An 18,060-nucleotide genomic window follows, 5' to 3' on the forward strand; every position below is an offset into this window, starting at 1 on the left:
CATGCATGCTAGTCAAGCACACCACCTCTAGGCCAAACTCCCGGCCTGATGTGGTGCTTTCTAAAGCCGGATCCCCAGCCAGCAGCTCAACCTATGGCTCTATAAATGCCTCCTGGCTGACACTTTCACTATATATAATACAAAGTCATGTCTTTTTTTTCTCATCAGATCACAGAAGGTGAGTGCTGGGCGCCTCCCATGATTAGGAGGCTTGGGATAAAAATCATGTGTTTATTGCAGGCTCAATGGTAAATAAAATGCCTGGTGCCTGCCATGGAATCAGGGAGCATGCGGAGGGAGAGGAGGGCTCAGGCCAGGCCCCTGTTGGGAATTTTCCATGTGGGTTCAAGTTGATTTTAAAGCAAAGCCGCCATGAGTTTCAGGAGGTCCTGTTGTGATGGAGACAGGTCACAGTGGCAGTCCACGGAGGGGGTGAGTCAGAGTGAGCGGAAGTTGTTCCAGGCAGACATGTGTTGGAGGTGGGGTGGAATGTAGACCCTAGGGGTGACAGCCCTGTTCCCTGGTAAGAGTCTACCTCATAGTCATAACAGACGCTGAGCCCACACCAAGTGACAGAAACTCACTATAGGAAGGTCAGATAAGAGGGCCTAAGCCAGGCATGGTGCGTCTCACATCCTAATCCCGGACCCAAAGCTGCATGAAGAAGAGCGAGAGCTGGAGGACAGCCTGGGCGACAGAGTGAAATGAAGTCTTAAAAAAAAAAATAGTGAATTTAAATTGATGTGTGTGTGTGTGTGTGTGTGTGTGTGTGTGTGTGTGTGTGCGCACGCGTACATGCACTCGCTTGACTGAGAGGCGTGGAGGAGAAAGCCTGCTAATACCAGGGCTTGAACTCTTGAATTTAGGACCTCATACTCTCACTTGACTTAGAGCTGGCTCTCTAGCACTTGAACCATGCCTCCACTTCAGGTACTTTTGGTAGTTAATTGGTGAGATATCCAGACTTTTTCTTTTTTTTTTTTTTTGCCTGGACTGGCTTTGAACCAAGATCCTCAGATCTCAGTTTCCTGAGATGCTCAGCATTTTTTTTTTCTTTTTATAAAATGAATATTGTTCACTATAGAAAATTTGGAAGATATTGGGAAGCAAAAACTAACCGAATTTATTTACTTTAGAGTGTATTCTCTCAGGTGTTTTCAAAACCGGAATCACACTGTATGTACACACCTTTTCCTCGGGGGTCTTCCTGAGATCTGGAACCTCCTATGTAGATAAGAGTTTTAGGGCGTAGCTACCTAGCATTGGGTCATGCATTCCACAAGTGCCAGGCTTGGGGCTGACCAGGAAAACAGGAAAGGGGCAGATTACAGTCAGCCTGGGACCTGAGCCTTGTAAAACCAGCCCCAGCCCAGTTTACAGGGCAGACAGCGCGGGCGCAAGCCACTCCACCCGCCTGCTTCCTCCCTGAAGGCCATCATGAGGCCAGGACAGGCCTTGAACTCATTTCATCCCAGTAATTGCCCCATAAAATGAGCACTCAGGGCAAAGCACCCCATATTTACTGACCCTAGGCCTGCTTGCTTTTCATGACTGTGCCAGTGCCCAGAGAACACAGGCTCAGGACACTCCAGCAAGAACCACTCGCGATAGCGAGGAGGAAACAGAGGAAACCTCAGGCCCAGGGAGCCTCTGCTGGCAGCTGAGGAATCCGGGCGCCCCCAGGTTAACTCTGGCGTTGCCCCAGGCCTGGCCACACCCCCACACCCTGCCCATGTTCTATCTGTCTTTCTTCTTTGGTTTGTAGAGAGAGAAGAGCTAACCCAGGGTGTGCTGGCCCAGGTGGCGGAGCAGTTTGCCAGGTACCTCGTCCTCTGTGCACCCCGTTTGCCCCTGTGGCTGTGGCTCTCCGCAGAGGCAGCCCCCACGGGCAGGCCCCTCCTGTGACTTCTGTAACCAAGCGAGCTTGGCTCATTCCACCCAGCACCTTGTCCCAAAGACCTGTCCGGTGGTCACTTTCAGGATGGGAGCACTGCAGAGCTCGGCACTGTTAAACACAAGCCTTTCCATGGAGAGCCTGCACATGAGGGGCTTCTTTCCATGCCAAGTCACCCCGCTAATTACATGTCACTGGCTGACGTCTCTGTGGCTTTTTCTCTTCCCGGCTGGTTCAGATGGGTGGGATTTCCTGTAGCCATGACTGGTTGAACTGAACAGTTAGGGCCTCTCACAGCACCCCGGTGCCCCAAAGATGTCTGTGTCCGTGAGGGCAGGGTGCGGCTCTGGGTTGTCCCTGGGTGTGAACCCAGGACTCCACGTCCTCCCAGAGGAGGTTCCCTGCCCAGGTCACAGGAAGAAATGTCCCCAAGGCTGGGGACACTGAGTTCCTTAAGAGCTGCCTGCAGGCCTGGGTCCCCACCCACCCCACCCGCAGCCTCCAGGGGGACCCGCCCCCAGCATGGATCGGGATTGGCTCTGAAGGTTTTTATGGGTTCTATTTTGTCTTTCTGTTCTTTTCTACCTAGAGCATTTAAAATCAACGAACTGAAAGCGGAAGTTGCAAATCACCTGGCCGTGCTGGAGAAAAGGGTAGAATGTGAGTGGCTTTGTCCTTGCAGCCTGTGTGTCCTTTAAACCCCTCAGAATTCACTGCTGGGAACCCTGCAGACAGGGTTAGTGCTGAGAGGCATGCATGTGCCTCCCCTGTGGGAGAAGTTTGGGAAACACCTTCACTTTCTACCTGGGCTCACACAGATCTTAGCCTGGCAGTGTCTATTTTAACGTAATATCGTGTGTGAGGCAGAAGAGCCCAGAGGGAAAGCCTAGGGATCCATACTTCTGTGCACTGAACCTGGGCCTGGGCGAGTTCTTGCAATATGTCTGTAGCATGGTTAGCTCTTGGTTTCTAATCACCCCGTGTGGAAAGGAGAGAAACCTCACTGGGCAAGAGTGAGCGGGTTCCTGTCTCTGATGGGTCTCCAGGAAGCCCGGACTCTGGGTGGAAAGCAGCCTTACACCCCTGGAGTCTCCCGTGCTTCGCTGCAATCTGAGGGCTGAGGTTTGGGTTCCTTGCGCCTGCCCGGCCTGCATCCCACTCGTGCACCACAGCAGCGGAACTGTCACTGCCAAGATGGAGGCTGGTCCATGACTCACAGCTTTCTTTCTTGTGCCATACCGGGGCTTGAACTCCGGACCTGGACACTGTCCCTTTCAGCTTCTTTCCTAAGGCTGATGTTCTACCACTTGCACCACAGTTCCACTTCTGGCCTTTTACTGGTTTATTAGATGTAAAAATGGCTCAAATCTGTCTTCCTGGGCTGACTCCAAACCTCAGTCTTCCTATCGCATGAGGATTTCACGTGCGACCACCACAGCCCTGCTTTGGCACTGTATTTATTAACTCAGTCTGAGTCAAAGACAAAATTCAAACAGAGGCCAACATCTGGTTGATCTGTTTTTGTAAGATAGACTGAACATCACTTTCTTCATATTTTGTTCTAATTTATTAAAATTTTTCAAGAAAAGAAAGTTTTTTCAAGAAGACTGAAAGTTTTGATGCAGGTAAATAATTAGCAGTGAGTTTGGGGGGTTTTCAGCAGTGCTTCAGAGCCAACCTTGATGAAAGGAGTGGTGGGTGGTGGGGATGTACATGAAAAGTAAGGTGTAGCCGAGTGTGATGGCTCACACTGTCACCACAGGAGGCTGAGATCTGAGGATCAGGCTTCAAAGCCAGCTCAGGCGCTGTAAAGCCCGAGAGATTCTTATCTCCAATTAATCACTGGAAAATTGGGAAGTGGCCCTGTGGCTCAAGGGGTAGGGGGTAGCCTTGAGCTGAAGAGCTCTGGGACAGCGCCCAGGCCCAGAGTTCAAGCCCACCAAACACACACACACACACACCCTCAGGTATGATGGTAAAATAACAAGCGAATCTTCTCTTCCTGGCTGTTGGGAGGCTTCTGGCTGGATATGCAGAGCCTGCTCCTGCCGCAGGATTCCCTTGGAGCCCAGCTCCGAGTTTTGGATGGCATCCCTTATTGCAGTAGAGCCCAGCTCTGCTAATCCTTCACTTAGCTCCTGTGTTTTCTCTTGGCTAACGGCTCTGGGGACCTTGGAAGGCTTTTTGTTTTGATGGGAGGAAGTTTGGTCCTTTGCATTTTCATGCACTAGCTACATCTCCTTTTCTGTTGGAGATTCTCCCTTAGCACCAACCCACAGGGAGGGGCTCCCGTCTGACCACAGCGGCGTGCCCCATGTGGGGCGTGGTGGGGAGGCTCTGAGGACCCCCTTACCCACGGTAACCCTTCCACATTGTGTGTCTCTGTCCGCAGTGGAAGGACTTAAAGTAGTGGAGATCGAGAAATGCAAGAGTGACATTAAAAAGATGAGGGAGGAGCTGGCCGCCAGAAGCAACAGGTAAGGTCTGCGCCATGGGGCAGAGCCAGCCAGGCTTGAGGAGGGTCCCTATGGAACAGCGAAGCTGGGTACTGTCGCCCTTGTGACCCCCATCTTGCTGCCAGTTTGGGTGACACAGCTGGAGGCAGCCGTGCCCTGTGGAGGAGGGCTTCGTGACCCTGTGGCTGTCCAATCTGGGAAGGGCACTGATGGCTGAGGAAGGCTCGGGAGATGAGTGTACATCCCAGGGGATAATGTCTTCATTGTAATCCATCCGGCCTGAAGGAAGTTGATGTCATTTTTAAAGAAAAGTAATAGTGAGCAGACAAAAGTACTTGGCTGATGGGCCACACCTCCAGGGGCTCCAGTGTCCCCGTCCCCACGGCATAGCCAGCTGTCAGGGGAGTGGTACAGTGGGGGCTACTCCACCGTGGACTCAGACACCATGTGCTCTTCGGAGCAGGGGTCATTCCTAGGTGCTTCTGGGCAGCCAGTGGCTTTGTGCTGGTACGGCGTACCCCAAGGCCAGCTCCCACGTCTGGGCTTTCTCTTCATATCACAGCCAGTGCCCAAGAGACATGGTCATGTTTCAGCCCTTCGCTCCCAGAAGTCCAGCTACTGAATAATGCTGAAGTTGGCAGTGACCTCCAGTGGGGATGGTGGGTCACAGGCTGCTTTGTTAGCCTTGTCCAGTCCTGGCCAGCAGCCAAGCTGTGGCGGACACTTGAGCTTGCTGGAGTGACAGAAGCTCTTCCTCTCTTCCCAAGAGCTTGCAGTGGGCATATGCTGGGGCCTAGGCCCTAGACACTCACACTCCATGAGGGAGAGGCAGGTAAACAGGGATCCTCTCCACGCAGAGGGGCAGAACTCTCCACATGGGCAAGCACAGAGCCAGGACCCAGCTGTAGTCTCCCAGCCCCCTTTGCACCCCACACCAGCAGCCCTTGCCTGACTTTTAGTGTGCAAGACTCTGAATAGAGAGCCATCTGCTTGTCTGTCATCTGCCCATCCAACTTGGTGGAGAAGAGGGGCCCAATGAGTCTCTGAGCTAAAGCTTGTTAAGCCAGAGCTTTACCTGCAGAGTGGGGAGAAAGGGTGATGGGGGAGGGGGGCTGGGGGCGGGTACTTCTTGCCTGTTAGAAAAGCAGAGGGTGCTAGGTGAGGGTGAGTCTGGCTCTGTACCCACACGGTGGCTTCTGAACCTGAACGCTGTGAACACCTATCAATCAGCAGGAGCCTGCCAAAGCCTGCAGGACGGCAGCGGTCATGCTGCCTGGCCCACCGTGAGGGAAAAGGCTCAAGGGCAGGTCCTGATGGGGTTGCAGCTACTCTGGACCCAGCCCCCTGGGGGCAGAGTAGAGCGTGGCAGGCGCCCCTCCTCCAGGCCTGGGAAGGCTAAAGGATCCTGGCTGGTGACTGAGGTCTCTGGAGGTCTGTGATTCCCCACTTTCATCCTAGACAAATGGCCTTGACTGTGGACTGAGCCCCCGGGGAGGGGAGGCAGGAAGCCCAGAAAATGAAGGCAAAAAATGGTCTCCAAATGGAATGAAAAGGCACCCTGCCAGCTGCTCTGCTAGCTGGAGGCTGCTTATTCCCATAGCAACAGGGAATGGGGGCGGGGCCACTGGCCAGTCTAGGTCAGCTGGTGCCTGGCAGCCCCTGACTGTTCCCAAGGCCTCTGTTTACCTAGGAGGAGCTGGACTCCAGCTGTCAGGCTTCCTGCCCAAGGGTTTCCATGACCTCCGGGGAAATGCTAAGACACAGAGACAGAGACAGCGAGCGTGTATGCAAATGTTTATACACACAGGGTTCAAAGCAGAAAGGAAATCATAATGAAGTTATCCAAACTGCGCAGACCACGTTCCTGAGTACTCAGAAATGTGGTGATGGAAACTGCTGTTTGGGACACTCAATTGCTTCATTTGGTTGTTGTGGTTTTGCTAAATCTGTTAGAATCCCTTGTGCATAACAAACTGTCGCAGCAGTCCTGGTGATTTTTACAAGCCTGGTGTTGGAATGGAGAGCAGCAATGCTGAAAGCTCTGTTTACAAAAGAAGCAGACTAGCCAGGCGCGATGGCTCACGCCTGTACTCCTCGCTACTCCCACGGCTAGGATCTGAGGATTGTAGTTCAAAGCTAACCTGGGCAAAAAAGTCTATGAGACTCTTATTAATCACCAAAAAGCTACAAATGGAGCTGTGGCTCAAGTGGTAGAGTGGCATTCTTGAGCAGTGAGGGTGGGGCCGGTGCAGTAAGCACAGACCAGCCTTGCCACCTTACTCTCCAGGGCGGCCTGGGCTGTGGGCTGGCCCCATATTCTTTTTGCTCTCCCTTTGATGACTTCCTGTATGCAGATGAAAGCCCAGCTAATCTACGTTTTCTCTGTAGGACCAGCTGCCCCTGTAAGTACAGTTTTTTGGATAACAACAAAAAGTTGAAACCTCGCCGTGATGTCCCCACGTATCCCAAGGTGAGATGGAATTCTGGCTGGGCTTCAAGACCCGTTCCGTGCTGCAGCCCCCACGGCCATGGGCGGGCACACAGGGCCTCCCATCCCAGGGGCAGGACAGGCTTAGCCAGAACATTTTTCTCCTTGACATTTGTTTAGCAAAAGTGATTCCAGGCGTACTTTACTCTGCAAGATTATAGCACACCTCCCCCCCAACCCCAACATCCTGCAGGCCTGGTGGCCAACTCTGTCTGCAATCGTGTTAGGCTAAGCAGCTAAGCAGCTTTAAAATCTTCCCAGGCTCTCTGGCCCTGAGCAATATGTTTTATAGAAAGCAGGGCCTGGAGCTTGGATTTGGGCTGGGCTCTGTCCCTGAGTTTCTCAGTGCTCGAGGCTAGCACTTTGCTACTAGAGCCACAGCAGCACCACTTCCAGCTTTTTCTGAGTAGTTAATTGGAGATAAGAGTCTCATGGACTTTCCTTCGCAGCATGGCTTTGAACTGTGATCCTCAGATCTCAGCCTCCTGAGTAGCTTGGATGACAGACATGAGCCACCAGCACGCAGCTGCTTGCTTTTTTTTTTCACTAAAGTTTTCTCTACTCTAAGACAAGTCCTCAGTCATGGTGATGCCTGGAATTGAATCATTTCAAACAAAAGAGGTCGCCATCTCCCAGGCACCAGTGGGTCACACCTGTAAACCTATTCAACAGGCTGAGATCTGAGGACTGTGGTCCAAAGCCAGCCTGAACAAAAAAGTCCATGAGATTCTTACCTAGAAAAAAGCTCAAAGTAAAGTATGGCTAAAACGGTAGAGTACCAACCAGCCTTGAGGGGAAAAAGCAAAGCAGATGCAAGGCCCCGAGTTCAAGCCCCAGTAACAGCATACACATAACAATGATCATTGTTGGGCCAGGAGTTTGGCCTAGTGGTAGGGTGCTTGCCTAGCATGCACAAAGACCCAGATTCAATTCCTCAGTACTACAAACATCGAAAAAAACAAAATCCAGAAATGGTGCTGTGGCTCAAGTGGTAGAGCTCTAACCTTGAGAAAGTCCATGGACAGTGCTCAGGCCCTGAGCTCAAGACAGGACTGGCCAAAACAACAAAAAAAAAATCACTGTTGTAACAGTGGCCTCAGCTGGAGAGCCAGTGAAGCTGCAGCTCCTGCCTGCATGCTGAAACTCAAAGGGGGTAGAGACAGCCTGCAGGTCCTCCCCTGCCTGCTTTGCTGTGGTTCTCTGGTGTCTGTCAGTTTGTACCTTGCTCTGTCGATTCTCCGTAGCACGCAGACATTGTTCAGACCCTCCCATGGAGATCAGGGTCTGTCTCCACAGGAAGATGGAGCTAGCTCTCCCCACGCTGCTCCTTAGAGTCACGTCACAAGGGATGGCCCAGACAGACCACACAGGCCAGCCCTCTGTGCCAGCCCTTGGGAGGCCATGCCCGGGCCCAGTGTGCTGTCTTGTGTCCCAGCCTTGTTCCTGACAACTTGCTGACCTTGGCGGAGCTGGCCTGGGAGCCACGGCTCTGTCAGCAGCATAAGCTTAGCTTATAGCAGCAGCAGCTCCACATAGTATCTTAGCCACATTTGAGTTTATGCTGTGTGCATTTTCCCCTTGGCGCCACTTTGCACTAGTGTTTATTGGCAAGTGTGTTGAGATCTGATTTACGAATCTCTAGCTCCTCCTCTAAGCTGCGGAGTGCTGGGAAGTTTCTGCCCAGAGGTATAGGGAAGATTTCCACTGGAAGTGCGTCCCTGGCTCCAATGGCAGAGCACTGGCCTTGAGGAAGAGTGCTATGGACAGGGCTCAGACCCTGAGTTCAGGCCTCAGAATTGGCACGTGTTCCCATGTGCACGCCTGCCTGCACACACACACGGGGGGGGGGGGTTGCTGTCACCTCCAGATACTCCCAGCTGGCGCATGGCGCCTGTCTGGAGGTCTCTGCCCGAGGCCACTGTGATGGGATTCCACAGGAATCCACCGGAAGACAGCCCTGACTCTGTGTGGTGTCTGTGAGGGGGTGGGTGGGAGGGAGGGGCAGGGGACGTGAGGGAGGAGAAGGCATGCACCCTGCACGTCCGACAGCAGAGCCCATGGAGGTCTGATCAGTGTGGAACCCCTGTCCCTTCTAGTACCTGCTCTCTCCAGAGACCGTGGAAGCCCTGCGGAAGCCCACCTTTGATGTCTGGCTTTGGGAGCCCAACGAGGTAATGGGCCTCTGGTGACAGGGCAGGGCCGGGGGGGAGGGGGGGGGCGGCGTCCCTAGGGCTCCTTGTCTGTGCTTCCCTCCGCCCTTTAGAAAGGAGAGGGAAAAAACCTTTGTCCCTCCAGGGTTACGTTCAAGCTCTAAGACTGGCAAAAGAGAGTCAGGGAAAGTGGTTAGTGCCACGCGCGGCTTCCTCCACGGGGTCTCCCAGCATAGCGCTGGCCTCAGCATGGCCAGCAGCATTGGCTGGAAAAGCAGAGTCCTGGCCTCTGCCCTTCTCCTCGATTCTCTGTGGGGTCATCCGAGCTGCTGTGAGCACCAAGGCTGGAGCCCAAGGAGCCTGAGGTGGAACTTTGAAGAAAAATGAGAGCACAGCTCCACGTCCATAGCAAGAAACACCACCGCAGATGGCTCAGAGCACGCAGACGCCCGTCAGCAGCCGGCGGACCAGCTCGGCTTCTGGCCCATCCTCTAGGAAGATCACAGTGCCCAGAGTCATCTGGCTTCTGCCTGCAGCGAGTAAAGAAGAGGCACTGAGGCAAGCAGCTCCGCAGAAACTGGCCCTTGTCTCCGTTTTTGAAACCTGCTGACCGGCAGCTCTGAAGACAGTGCTGCTGGAGCTGAGAGGGGAAGCTGTGCCACGTGCTGGGCGAGTTCAGCATCTGGAGTCGGAAGTCACCACATCTCCACGGAGTCTCCGCAGTCCCAGCGCTCTGGGCTGGCCAGCCCTGGGCATCTCCCACTGCCCGTGGCTTCTGCCAAGGAGCCTAACGAGGTACTTCCAGAAGACGCTGCCCAGTGGTGACATGCAGAGGCCCAAAGATGGGGCTGTGGCTTCTGGCAGATCAGCGATGCCAGGACGCACAGAGACCTGCTAAGAACCTCAGCACGCCAGGTCCCTGAGGACCACCAGGGGAGCTGGCCTCCAGCCCAGCCACACCAAAGCAGACCGGGACAGCCTCCCGTGGCTCCATGCCTCTGATCCGCTAGGGCTGCAGCAGCAAGCATAGGTGCTCCGCCAGGCCGCAGGGGCCTTGTGGTGAGCAGCGACTCCTCAGATGGTGCCCACCCTCTCCCCACCACTCTGTCCCGCTCAGAGCTGCCGTGGAGCAGGTGCAGCAGACGCTGCCGCCACCTCATTGGCAGCAGATGGTTTCGTCTGGCAACCGTCCTCATCTCTTGACTTTGATTTCACAGCAAACATTTCAGCTTTTCAGCACTGTCATGGGCAGCGTCTGAGCTGCTGGGGTGGGAAAGGGGGGGTTGAGACAGCAGCCCCTCCCACCACACCGGAGGCCGGCTTCGGCAGCAAGGCTCCTGGCTGGGTGACCCAGACACCATTGCAACCTAGGAACCAGGAGCAGGACCCCAGACACTTGCAAGGGGTTCCCATGCTTTCAGCACGGTGGGGCTCTGTCCCCAGGGGATGTTGCGTCTGGCCTCATTGTGCAGCTCTCTCATAGGCTCCTCCTCTAAGACCACTTCAGAAAGCACAGCCTGCTCTGGCTAGCCTCGGGCCATCGTCTCTCTCCCATCCCTGGCTCATCAAGCCCGCAGCTTTGTCACACTTTACATAGATTCTATTATGGTTTGGGTAAGAAATGGCCTAAAAAAGACTTAAGTCCCCACTGGTGGCACCACTGGGAGGATTCTGGAACCTACAGAGAGTAGGGCATAACTAGAGGGAGCAGGTCAAGGGCTGTGCCCTGTCTCTCATCCTGGCCCCCCTTGTCTCCACTTCTTGCATGTCTTGTGTGAAGCATCCCTGGCCTATCACACCCTTCTCCCATGATGCCTTCCCAACCATATGCCACCCCACCTTCTGGAACCCAGAACCAGAAGGTTCTTCCTTCCTCCCTTTCGGCTGTTGACTTTCACTGCTCTCTGCGGTGACAGAGGGACACCCTGGGTGACCAGGGCCCCGACACGAGGTCAGAAGCATGCCCTCAGACTGCAATTATACTAGGGAGCCTTTCTTGTCCCAGTGAGGCCCACAAGGTCATAGCCTAGAGGGGTTTTTTGGTCATAAACCATCACTGCCCATTCAACCCCAGCCCAGGGCCAGCGAGGGGCCTCCCCGGTGCGAGGCGCCATTGACCGGTGTGTTGTCTGGGTTGTGCTTCACATGGAGAAGTCAGCGCAGGCCTTAGTGTTGAGTCCCTTCTCCAGTACAACTCTGCTCTGCCAAGTGGCTCCTGCATTCCTGTGATCCCCACCTGCTCGCCCATGCTCCCTCCCCATCAGGTTGTCCTGGGAGGACAACCCTCCCTGCGTCCACTGGCCAGTCTCCAGGGACACAGGGTCTGGGCTCGCTCTCCCTTGGACAGGCCTGCCACAGTTAGGCTGCCCTGGCAGTCACTGCGAGACAGGGAGGAAGGCAGGAGCGGCAGCCAGCCTCGCTTTCCCCCCGCTCACCCGTGCACCCCTACCCACAGATGCTGAGCTGCCTGGAGCACATGTACCACGACCTGGGCCTAATCCGGGACTTCAGCATCAACCCCGTCACACTCAAGCGGTGGCTGGTACGTGTCCTGCCACTGGACAGGGAGGTTCTGCAAGCACAGAGGCCCCCTCGGGCTCCCCACCCCATCCGGAGCAAGGAAATGGGGAGGGGCAGCTGCGGGAGGGTGGGAGTGTACAGGCAAGGGGGTTGTGTGCGCATCAAGGGTTGTGTGTTCAAGTGTGTCTATATTTTATCAGCAGGTCGAATTTTTGAAAAGTAGCTTGCTGTTCAGAACCAAGTACTAAGAAGTACTAATAAGTCAACTGTCCCACGGTGATGGCCCTAGAGCCCCCACTCGGGACGTGCACACCTGCCCTCCTGTCTCTGGTCGGGAGCAGGGTCTGGCAGGGCGTGCAGACTCCCTTCTGGGTGGTATGGGCCGGAGGGCAGGGGCGAGGGGGGCTCCTGTCCCAGCCTCTCCTGTCTCACAGCTCTGCGTGCAGGACAACTACCGCGACAACCCGTTCCACAACTTCCGGCACTGCTTCTGCGTCACGCAGATGATGTACAGCATGGTCTGGCTGTGCGGCCTCCAGGTGAGTCCCTCGGGGTCCCGGCCTGGTCCTCCCAGGGCACCTGCCTGCCCCCACTGCGGGCAACAGGCAGGGGGTCCAGCTGCCAGCCGCAGTGTGGACAAGGCGTGGCCAGGGTCGAGGGACTCCTGCCCCCTGCTGGCCCTGCCTGACCCTGTGGCTCCATCTCCATCCCCCACTACTCTTGCCCCCCGTTTCCACCCTCCCAGTCAGAGGCAGAAACCTGAGTGCTGCCCCCACCCCAACCCCTGTCTAGGAGAAACTCTCCCAGATGGACATCCTGGTCCTGATGACCGCAGCCATCTGCCATGACCTCGACCACCCAGGATTCAACAACACGTATGTACACGGACGCCCTGGCTGTCAGACCGCGCGGCCCCATCTTCCCCAGTCCTGTCACCCAAGGTCCCCGCCCATAAGACAGCACCAGGCTTTCAGACTTGCAGCTCTTGGAAGCCTTCAAGCCCTGTGGACAGCCCTTGGCATCCTGATTCCAGGTTCAGATGGGAACCCCAGTCCTGTCTGACAGTGGCCTGTGTGGCTCCCCTTCTAGTGCTGCTTCCCTGGCCTGTTCCAAAGAAACAAGTAGAGAGCAAGGCCCACTGAGCCAGAGAAGGGCTGGTGAGGGCGGGCCTCGAGGCCAGGGCCACGGCCTGTGGGCCAGGAGGACCAGCCCCATTGTGGGGACCAGGAGTGTCTCCGTCCCATCGGGAGAGCACCACGCCACACAGCCAGCCGTCCACCCACATGGCACTGGTTTGCAGTCAGTGACACGTCGTGCTTTCTGATGAGCTCGTCTGCTCATGCAGTGACTGCACCCAGAGCCGTGTCGCCTTCATCAGAGTAGCCACAGGCCACTGCACGGGAGGCCACTGCAGGATGACACCCTGGACACCGCCTGGCCCCTCCCACACACTTCATTTCCCTAGCTCACGACAGCAAAGAGGCTTTGCCTCGGCGTGGACTCCAAAGTACAGCCCTTACTTAGCCAGGCTCTCAGCAGACAGGAAGAGCATGCGTGTGAGGACAGCCTGGGCTGGGAGTGAGACAGTCTCAAAATAAATTTAAACACAGGCTGGGACATTCCGTCGTATCTGCAGGAGCTAGGGTGCCTTCGGGGCCCAGGGAGAGGGCAGAGGGCATGGGGACTGGAGACCCCTAATGGGAGCGGCTGCAGAGGTGGGGCCAGAGCCATGACGCCTCCTTGCAGGTTTAGCAGCACCGCTCACAAGCGCCCCGTGAGGGGTGCCGAGGTGCAGCGGGGAGCTGAGCCGTCCGCCCTCCTCCACACCAGGTACCAGATCAATGCACGCACAGAGCTGGCTGTGCGCTACAACGACATCTCACCCCTGGAGAATCACCACTGCGCCGTGGCCTTCCAGATCCTGGCGCAGCCGGAATGCAACATCTTCTCCAGCGTCCCGCCCGACAGCTTCAGGCAGATCCGGCAGGTGTGTGGGCAGCATCTGCTCTGCCGTGGAGGAAGGCGTGGGGTCCAGGCAGGGCCACCGGGCACCCTAGGACTTTCCCTCCTTCCACACCTTCACCAGGATCCACCTGGAGCCCTAAGAAGAGGGGCTCTTCCTGGGTGCACCTGAGGCCACCCAGTATAACTCCACACACACGTGAGATAAGCTGTGTTCTGTCTCGTAGTCCAGGAAATGGAGACTTGAAAGGTTAGGTAGCTTATCTGCCACGTCAAGCTGGTACCACTGACCCCCAGCCCCACTCCAGCTGCTATCTCCTGTCACTCAGGCCCGGTCAGCTTCACACATTCCTGCCCACAACTGGGTAGCTACCCCGTCCTGAGGCAAATGCTTCCAGTCCATGAAAAACAAAAGTCCTCCCCACGAGAGCCGTCCCGCACGGTGCACAGGGAGAGCCAGGAACCGAGACGGGTTAGATGGTGGCTGACTCCCAGAACCAGCCCTGCACCAGGGTTTGGCAGGTCTTCACAGGTGTTCTGAAGCAGATGCTGCAGCTGCACTGTGGACTGCCCACCCAGTAGCAGGTGTCCTTAGAGAAGGCCACAAAATGGATGTGACATAAGCCAAGGGCCACTAGGGGCCAGTGGAAACCAGAACACCTTGACCTTGAGTCCGCCTCTGGAACTGTGAGGGAGTGGGCTCCGGTAGAGCCGGGCTGCCCTGGGGTGGCCGTGCTGGCTGCCCCCCAGGCCCTGCGAGGAGCATCTCTCTGCAGAGCCTCTGCTGGGCCCGGGAACTGTGTCCCCAAATGGTCTCTCAGATGTATCCTTCCTCAGCCTAGCTGATCCTGCACAAGGAGCTGATGAGCTTAGCTTTGTCAGAGAATAACAGCCTGAAAAGCCACCACAAGATGTTCAAAGCTGGGGGTGGGAGTGTGGTTTAGTGTTAGGTACTCACCTAGCATGCATGAAGCCCTGGCTTCTTCCTGGATACCACAGATACACAGAATAAGTCAGAAGTGGTACTGTGGCTCCAATGGCAGAGCACTAGCCTTGAGCAAAAAATGTCCAAGGAAGCCCGGCACGGTGGCTTACACCTAGCTACTCAGGAGGCTGAGATCTGAGGATCACGGTTCAAAGCCTGCCTGGGCGCCAAAGTCTGTGAGACTCTTATCTCCAGCTAACCACTAGAAAATCAGAAGTGGCACTGTGGGTCAAGGGGTAGGGCAGTAGCCTTGAGCTGAAGAGCTCAGGGACAGCTCCCAGACCCAGAGTCCAAGCCCCATGACTGACCGGAAAAAAAAAAATCAGTTGTCCCTTTGTTTTGTTGTTGTTACCAGTACTGGGCTTGAGCTCTTGAACTCAGGGCCTAGGCACTGTCCTTGGGCATTTCCTCAAGGCTAGAGTTCTACCACTTGAGCCTCGGCACCACTTCCGGCTTTTTTTTTTAATGTATGTGGTACCAAGGAATCAAACCTGGGTCTTCAGGCATGCTAGGCAAGCACGCTACCACTAGGCCAAACTCTTGGTCCAGCTGTCCCAATTTTTAGAACATATTTTATCATTGAATTTTTTTTTTTAGGGAAAATTGACTCAACCCTTCATTCATAACAAATTGTTATTCAAAATATATGTGTTGGGGCCGGGAATTTGGCCTAGAGGTTAAAGTGCTTGCCTAGCATGCATGAAGACCCGGGTTCGATTCCTCGGTACCACATACATAGAAAAAAGCCGGAAGTGGTGCTGAGGCTCAAGTGGTAGAGCTCTAGCCTTGAGAAAGTCCAAGGACAGTGCTCAGGCCCTGAGCTCAAGACCAGGACTGGCAAAAAAAAAAATATATATATATATATATAAGTGTTGCCTCCAAAAAAATAATATACTTTTGGATTCCTTAGACTATTTGATTTGGCTTTTGCATTTGATGCTCACGGTTTTCTTGAAAAAATAGAACATTATACCTGACACAGATGTTCTGTAAATGTTAGTGCAATGGATGGATGGACACATGGGTGGATGGCTTGCAGGGCTGGTGGGAGGGCGGGTGGATGGGTAGATGGCTAGCTGGATGAGTTGGTGGATAGCTGGACAGGTAGATGGCTGACTGGGTAAGGAGGTGAATGGCTGGCTGGCTGGGCGGGTAGGTGGCTGACTGGATACACTTCACAACACTTCACAAGCAAACGCAGACACCACCAGTTCTGGGAGCCTGGGATGTCCAGGTCAGTTGTTCTGCAGGCCCTCAGAGGCAAGAAGTCATGGGCCACGCTCTGCTCTCTCCACTCAGGGAATGATCACCTTGATCCTGGCCACCGACATGGCGCGACATGCGGAAATCATGGACTCTTTCAAAGAAAAGATGGAGGCCTTTGACTACAGCAACGAGGAGCACCTGACCCTGGTGAGCAGCCCCGCTCTGTGTCCTCGTGGCCCTGGTGAGCGGCCCCGCTCTGTGTCCTCGTGGCCCTGGTGAGCGGCCCCGCTCTGTGTCCTCGTGGCCCTGGTGAGCGGCCTCGCACCGTGTCCTCATGGCGTGCGGCCCCACTGAGCCCCCTGCCCGCTGACTGGAGCCCTGCGAGCCAGCGCCGGGCCTCCGGGCCTTGGGGTGAGGTGCCCACACGCCTGTAGGCAGGGCCAGCCTCAGGAGAGCCTGAGGCAGGTCACCTCAGAATCTGCCTTCCACAGAGCAGAGGTGCCAGGCGTAGCAGGTGTGCTAGGATGGTTTACCTGCCATCCAAGCCCTGTGGAAACTGAGGCAGGAGGTCATGTGTTCTAGGCAAGCTTGGGCCACACAGTGAGATTCTGTCTCAAAAAGAAAAGAAAAAAACGCCAACAGTCCCCTTCCTGGCATTCAGAGGGAAAGGAGATGGTGCTGGATCTGTGCTCTGTGTGTGTGTGCACACGTGTGTGTGTGAGCACGCATGTGCTGGTCCTGGGGCTTGAACGTAGGGTCTCTATGGATTTTTTTGCTCAAGGTGACCTACATTTTACCACTTCAGCCACAGTTCCACTTCCAGCTTTTTTGGGGGAGGGGCGGGGGGTCAATTGGAGATGAGAGTCTCATAGCCTTTCCTACCTGGGCCAGCTTTGAACTGTGATCCACAGATTTGCCTCCAGAGTAGCTAGGATTCTAGGCATGAGCAATCAGTGCCTGGCTTTTCACTCTTTTTTTTTTTCCCCCAGTCCTGGGGCTTGAGACTGGGGCCTGGGCACTGTCCCTGGGCTTTTTCAAGGCTAGCACCCCACCACTTGAACGATAGCACCGCTTCTGGCTTTTTCTGTATATGTGGTACCGAGGAATCGAACCCAGGACTTTGTGCATGCCACTCTACCACTAGGTCACACTCTGGCCCTCTCACTCTTTAAATTGTCTTGTCACTGTCCTCCCTCTCTCAGATGGCTGAACTCGCCATTGCTTCTGGGGTACATTGAGCCTCTGGGGAAGACTGCAAGATAGTGAACTTGGGAGATACCCGGGGGTTAACACAGGTGCTGTGGGAGGATGTACCGCCCACGAAGATGGGGCCTCCAAAAGCCTCCCTTCCCTAAGTTGGAAGGGATACAACGGTCCCCCCATCCCAAGACCCCGCGTGCATAAAACTCTGGATAGCACCAAGCCCTGTGGGTACTACATTCTAAGTTAGGTGCCAGGGGAGCCTAACAACAATGGTAATAGAGCCCTGGAGGTGAAGCTCAAATGGTAGAGAAAGGCCCTGAGTTCAAACCCAGAAACAAATATGATGACGATGACGACAACAGCGATGACAATGACAGCAATCAACCGGTATGAGAGTGTGCTGCGGAAAAGTCACCAGCATCACAGCTCTTGTGTTTTGAAGACCTCATTAAGTAAACCATCGTCGCCTGGAAACTGGGACATCACAGTCCCTCTGATAACCAAGAGAACGACTACGTAATCAGTGGGCAATCAGCAAACCCCACGTGGAGGTGGGGCTGGGGAGGCTTCCATGCCGGCTGGCACAAAGAACGGCAAGGCTTCCCAGCCCACTTCTAGCCCAGCGCACTTTCAAACGGGTGGCTCAGCCTTTGTTTCTGCCATCTTCCACGGGATATTTCTGGACCACCATTGACAATGAGGAACTGAAGCCACAGGAAGCAAAACCAAAGACACGCGGGGTGGGGGGGGCGGTCCTTGATCTGAAAACCCACCGTGTGGGAGAGGCGGCGTCATCCTGTGAAGAAGGACAAGAAGGTGAACACGGGGATGAGTGGGCCATGGCGGGGAGGAAAGCAGGCTGCACCTTCACCTGCCTTCCCTCCGAGGAGGGGTGAGGAGAGGCAGCCAGGGGTCCTGAGTGCTGGGCAGGAGGCCACGCTGCTTCAAGGGGTAAAGATGGGCAGTCAGGACAACAAGTCAAATCAAAAGCAGCACTGAGCCGGGCACAGTGGCTCACGCCCGTCAGCCTAGCCACTCAGGAGGCTGAGATCTGAGGATCAGGGTTCAAAACCAGCCCGGCACAAAAGGATCTGAGACTCTTATCTCCAGTTAACCTCTGGAAAATGGGAAGTGGGGCTTGGCTCAAGGGTAGGGTGGTAGCCTTGAGCTGAAGAGCGGAGGGATAGCGCCCAGGC

At 55.1% G+C, this 18,060-nt stretch overlaps 1 protein-coding gene across 1 annotated transcript in view; it reads left to right on the forward strand.

The window, feature by feature from the left end:
• Pde9a (phosphodiesterase 9A) overlaps positions 1-18,060 on the forward strand; it is a 67,083-nt gene that overhangs the window by 43,159 nt on the left and 5,864 nt on the right. The window contains exons 5-14 of the mRNA XM_090349712.1: positions 1,766-1,820; positions 2,484-2,554; positions 4,287-4,371; positions 6,739-6,820; positions 8,935-9,009; positions 11,444-11,530; positions 11,943-12,047; positions 12,301-12,383; positions 13,339-13,495; positions 15,755-15,868. Of these exons, the coding sequence (XP_090205838.1) occupies positions 1,766-1,820; positions 2,484-2,554; positions 4,287-4,371; positions 6,739-6,820; positions 8,935-9,009; positions 11,444-11,530; positions 11,943-12,047; positions 12,301-12,383; positions 13,339-13,495; positions 15,755-15,868 (914 nt within the window). The remainder of the gene's footprint in view (positions 1-1,765; positions 1,821-2,483; positions 2,555-4,286; positions 4,372-6,738; positions 6,821-8,934; positions 9,010-11,443; positions 11,531-11,942; positions 12,048-12,300; positions 12,384-13,338; positions 13,496-15,754; positions 15,869-18,060) is intronic.

This window comes from Megascapheus bottae, chromosome 1 (genome assembly GCF_031878675.1).
Source record: "Megascapheus bottae isolate mThoBot1 chromosome 1, mThoBot2.hap1, whole genome shotgun sequence".
Taxonomy (NCBI): Eukaryota; Metazoa; Chordata; class Mammalia; order Rodentia; family Geomyidae; genus Megascapheus; species Megascapheus bottae.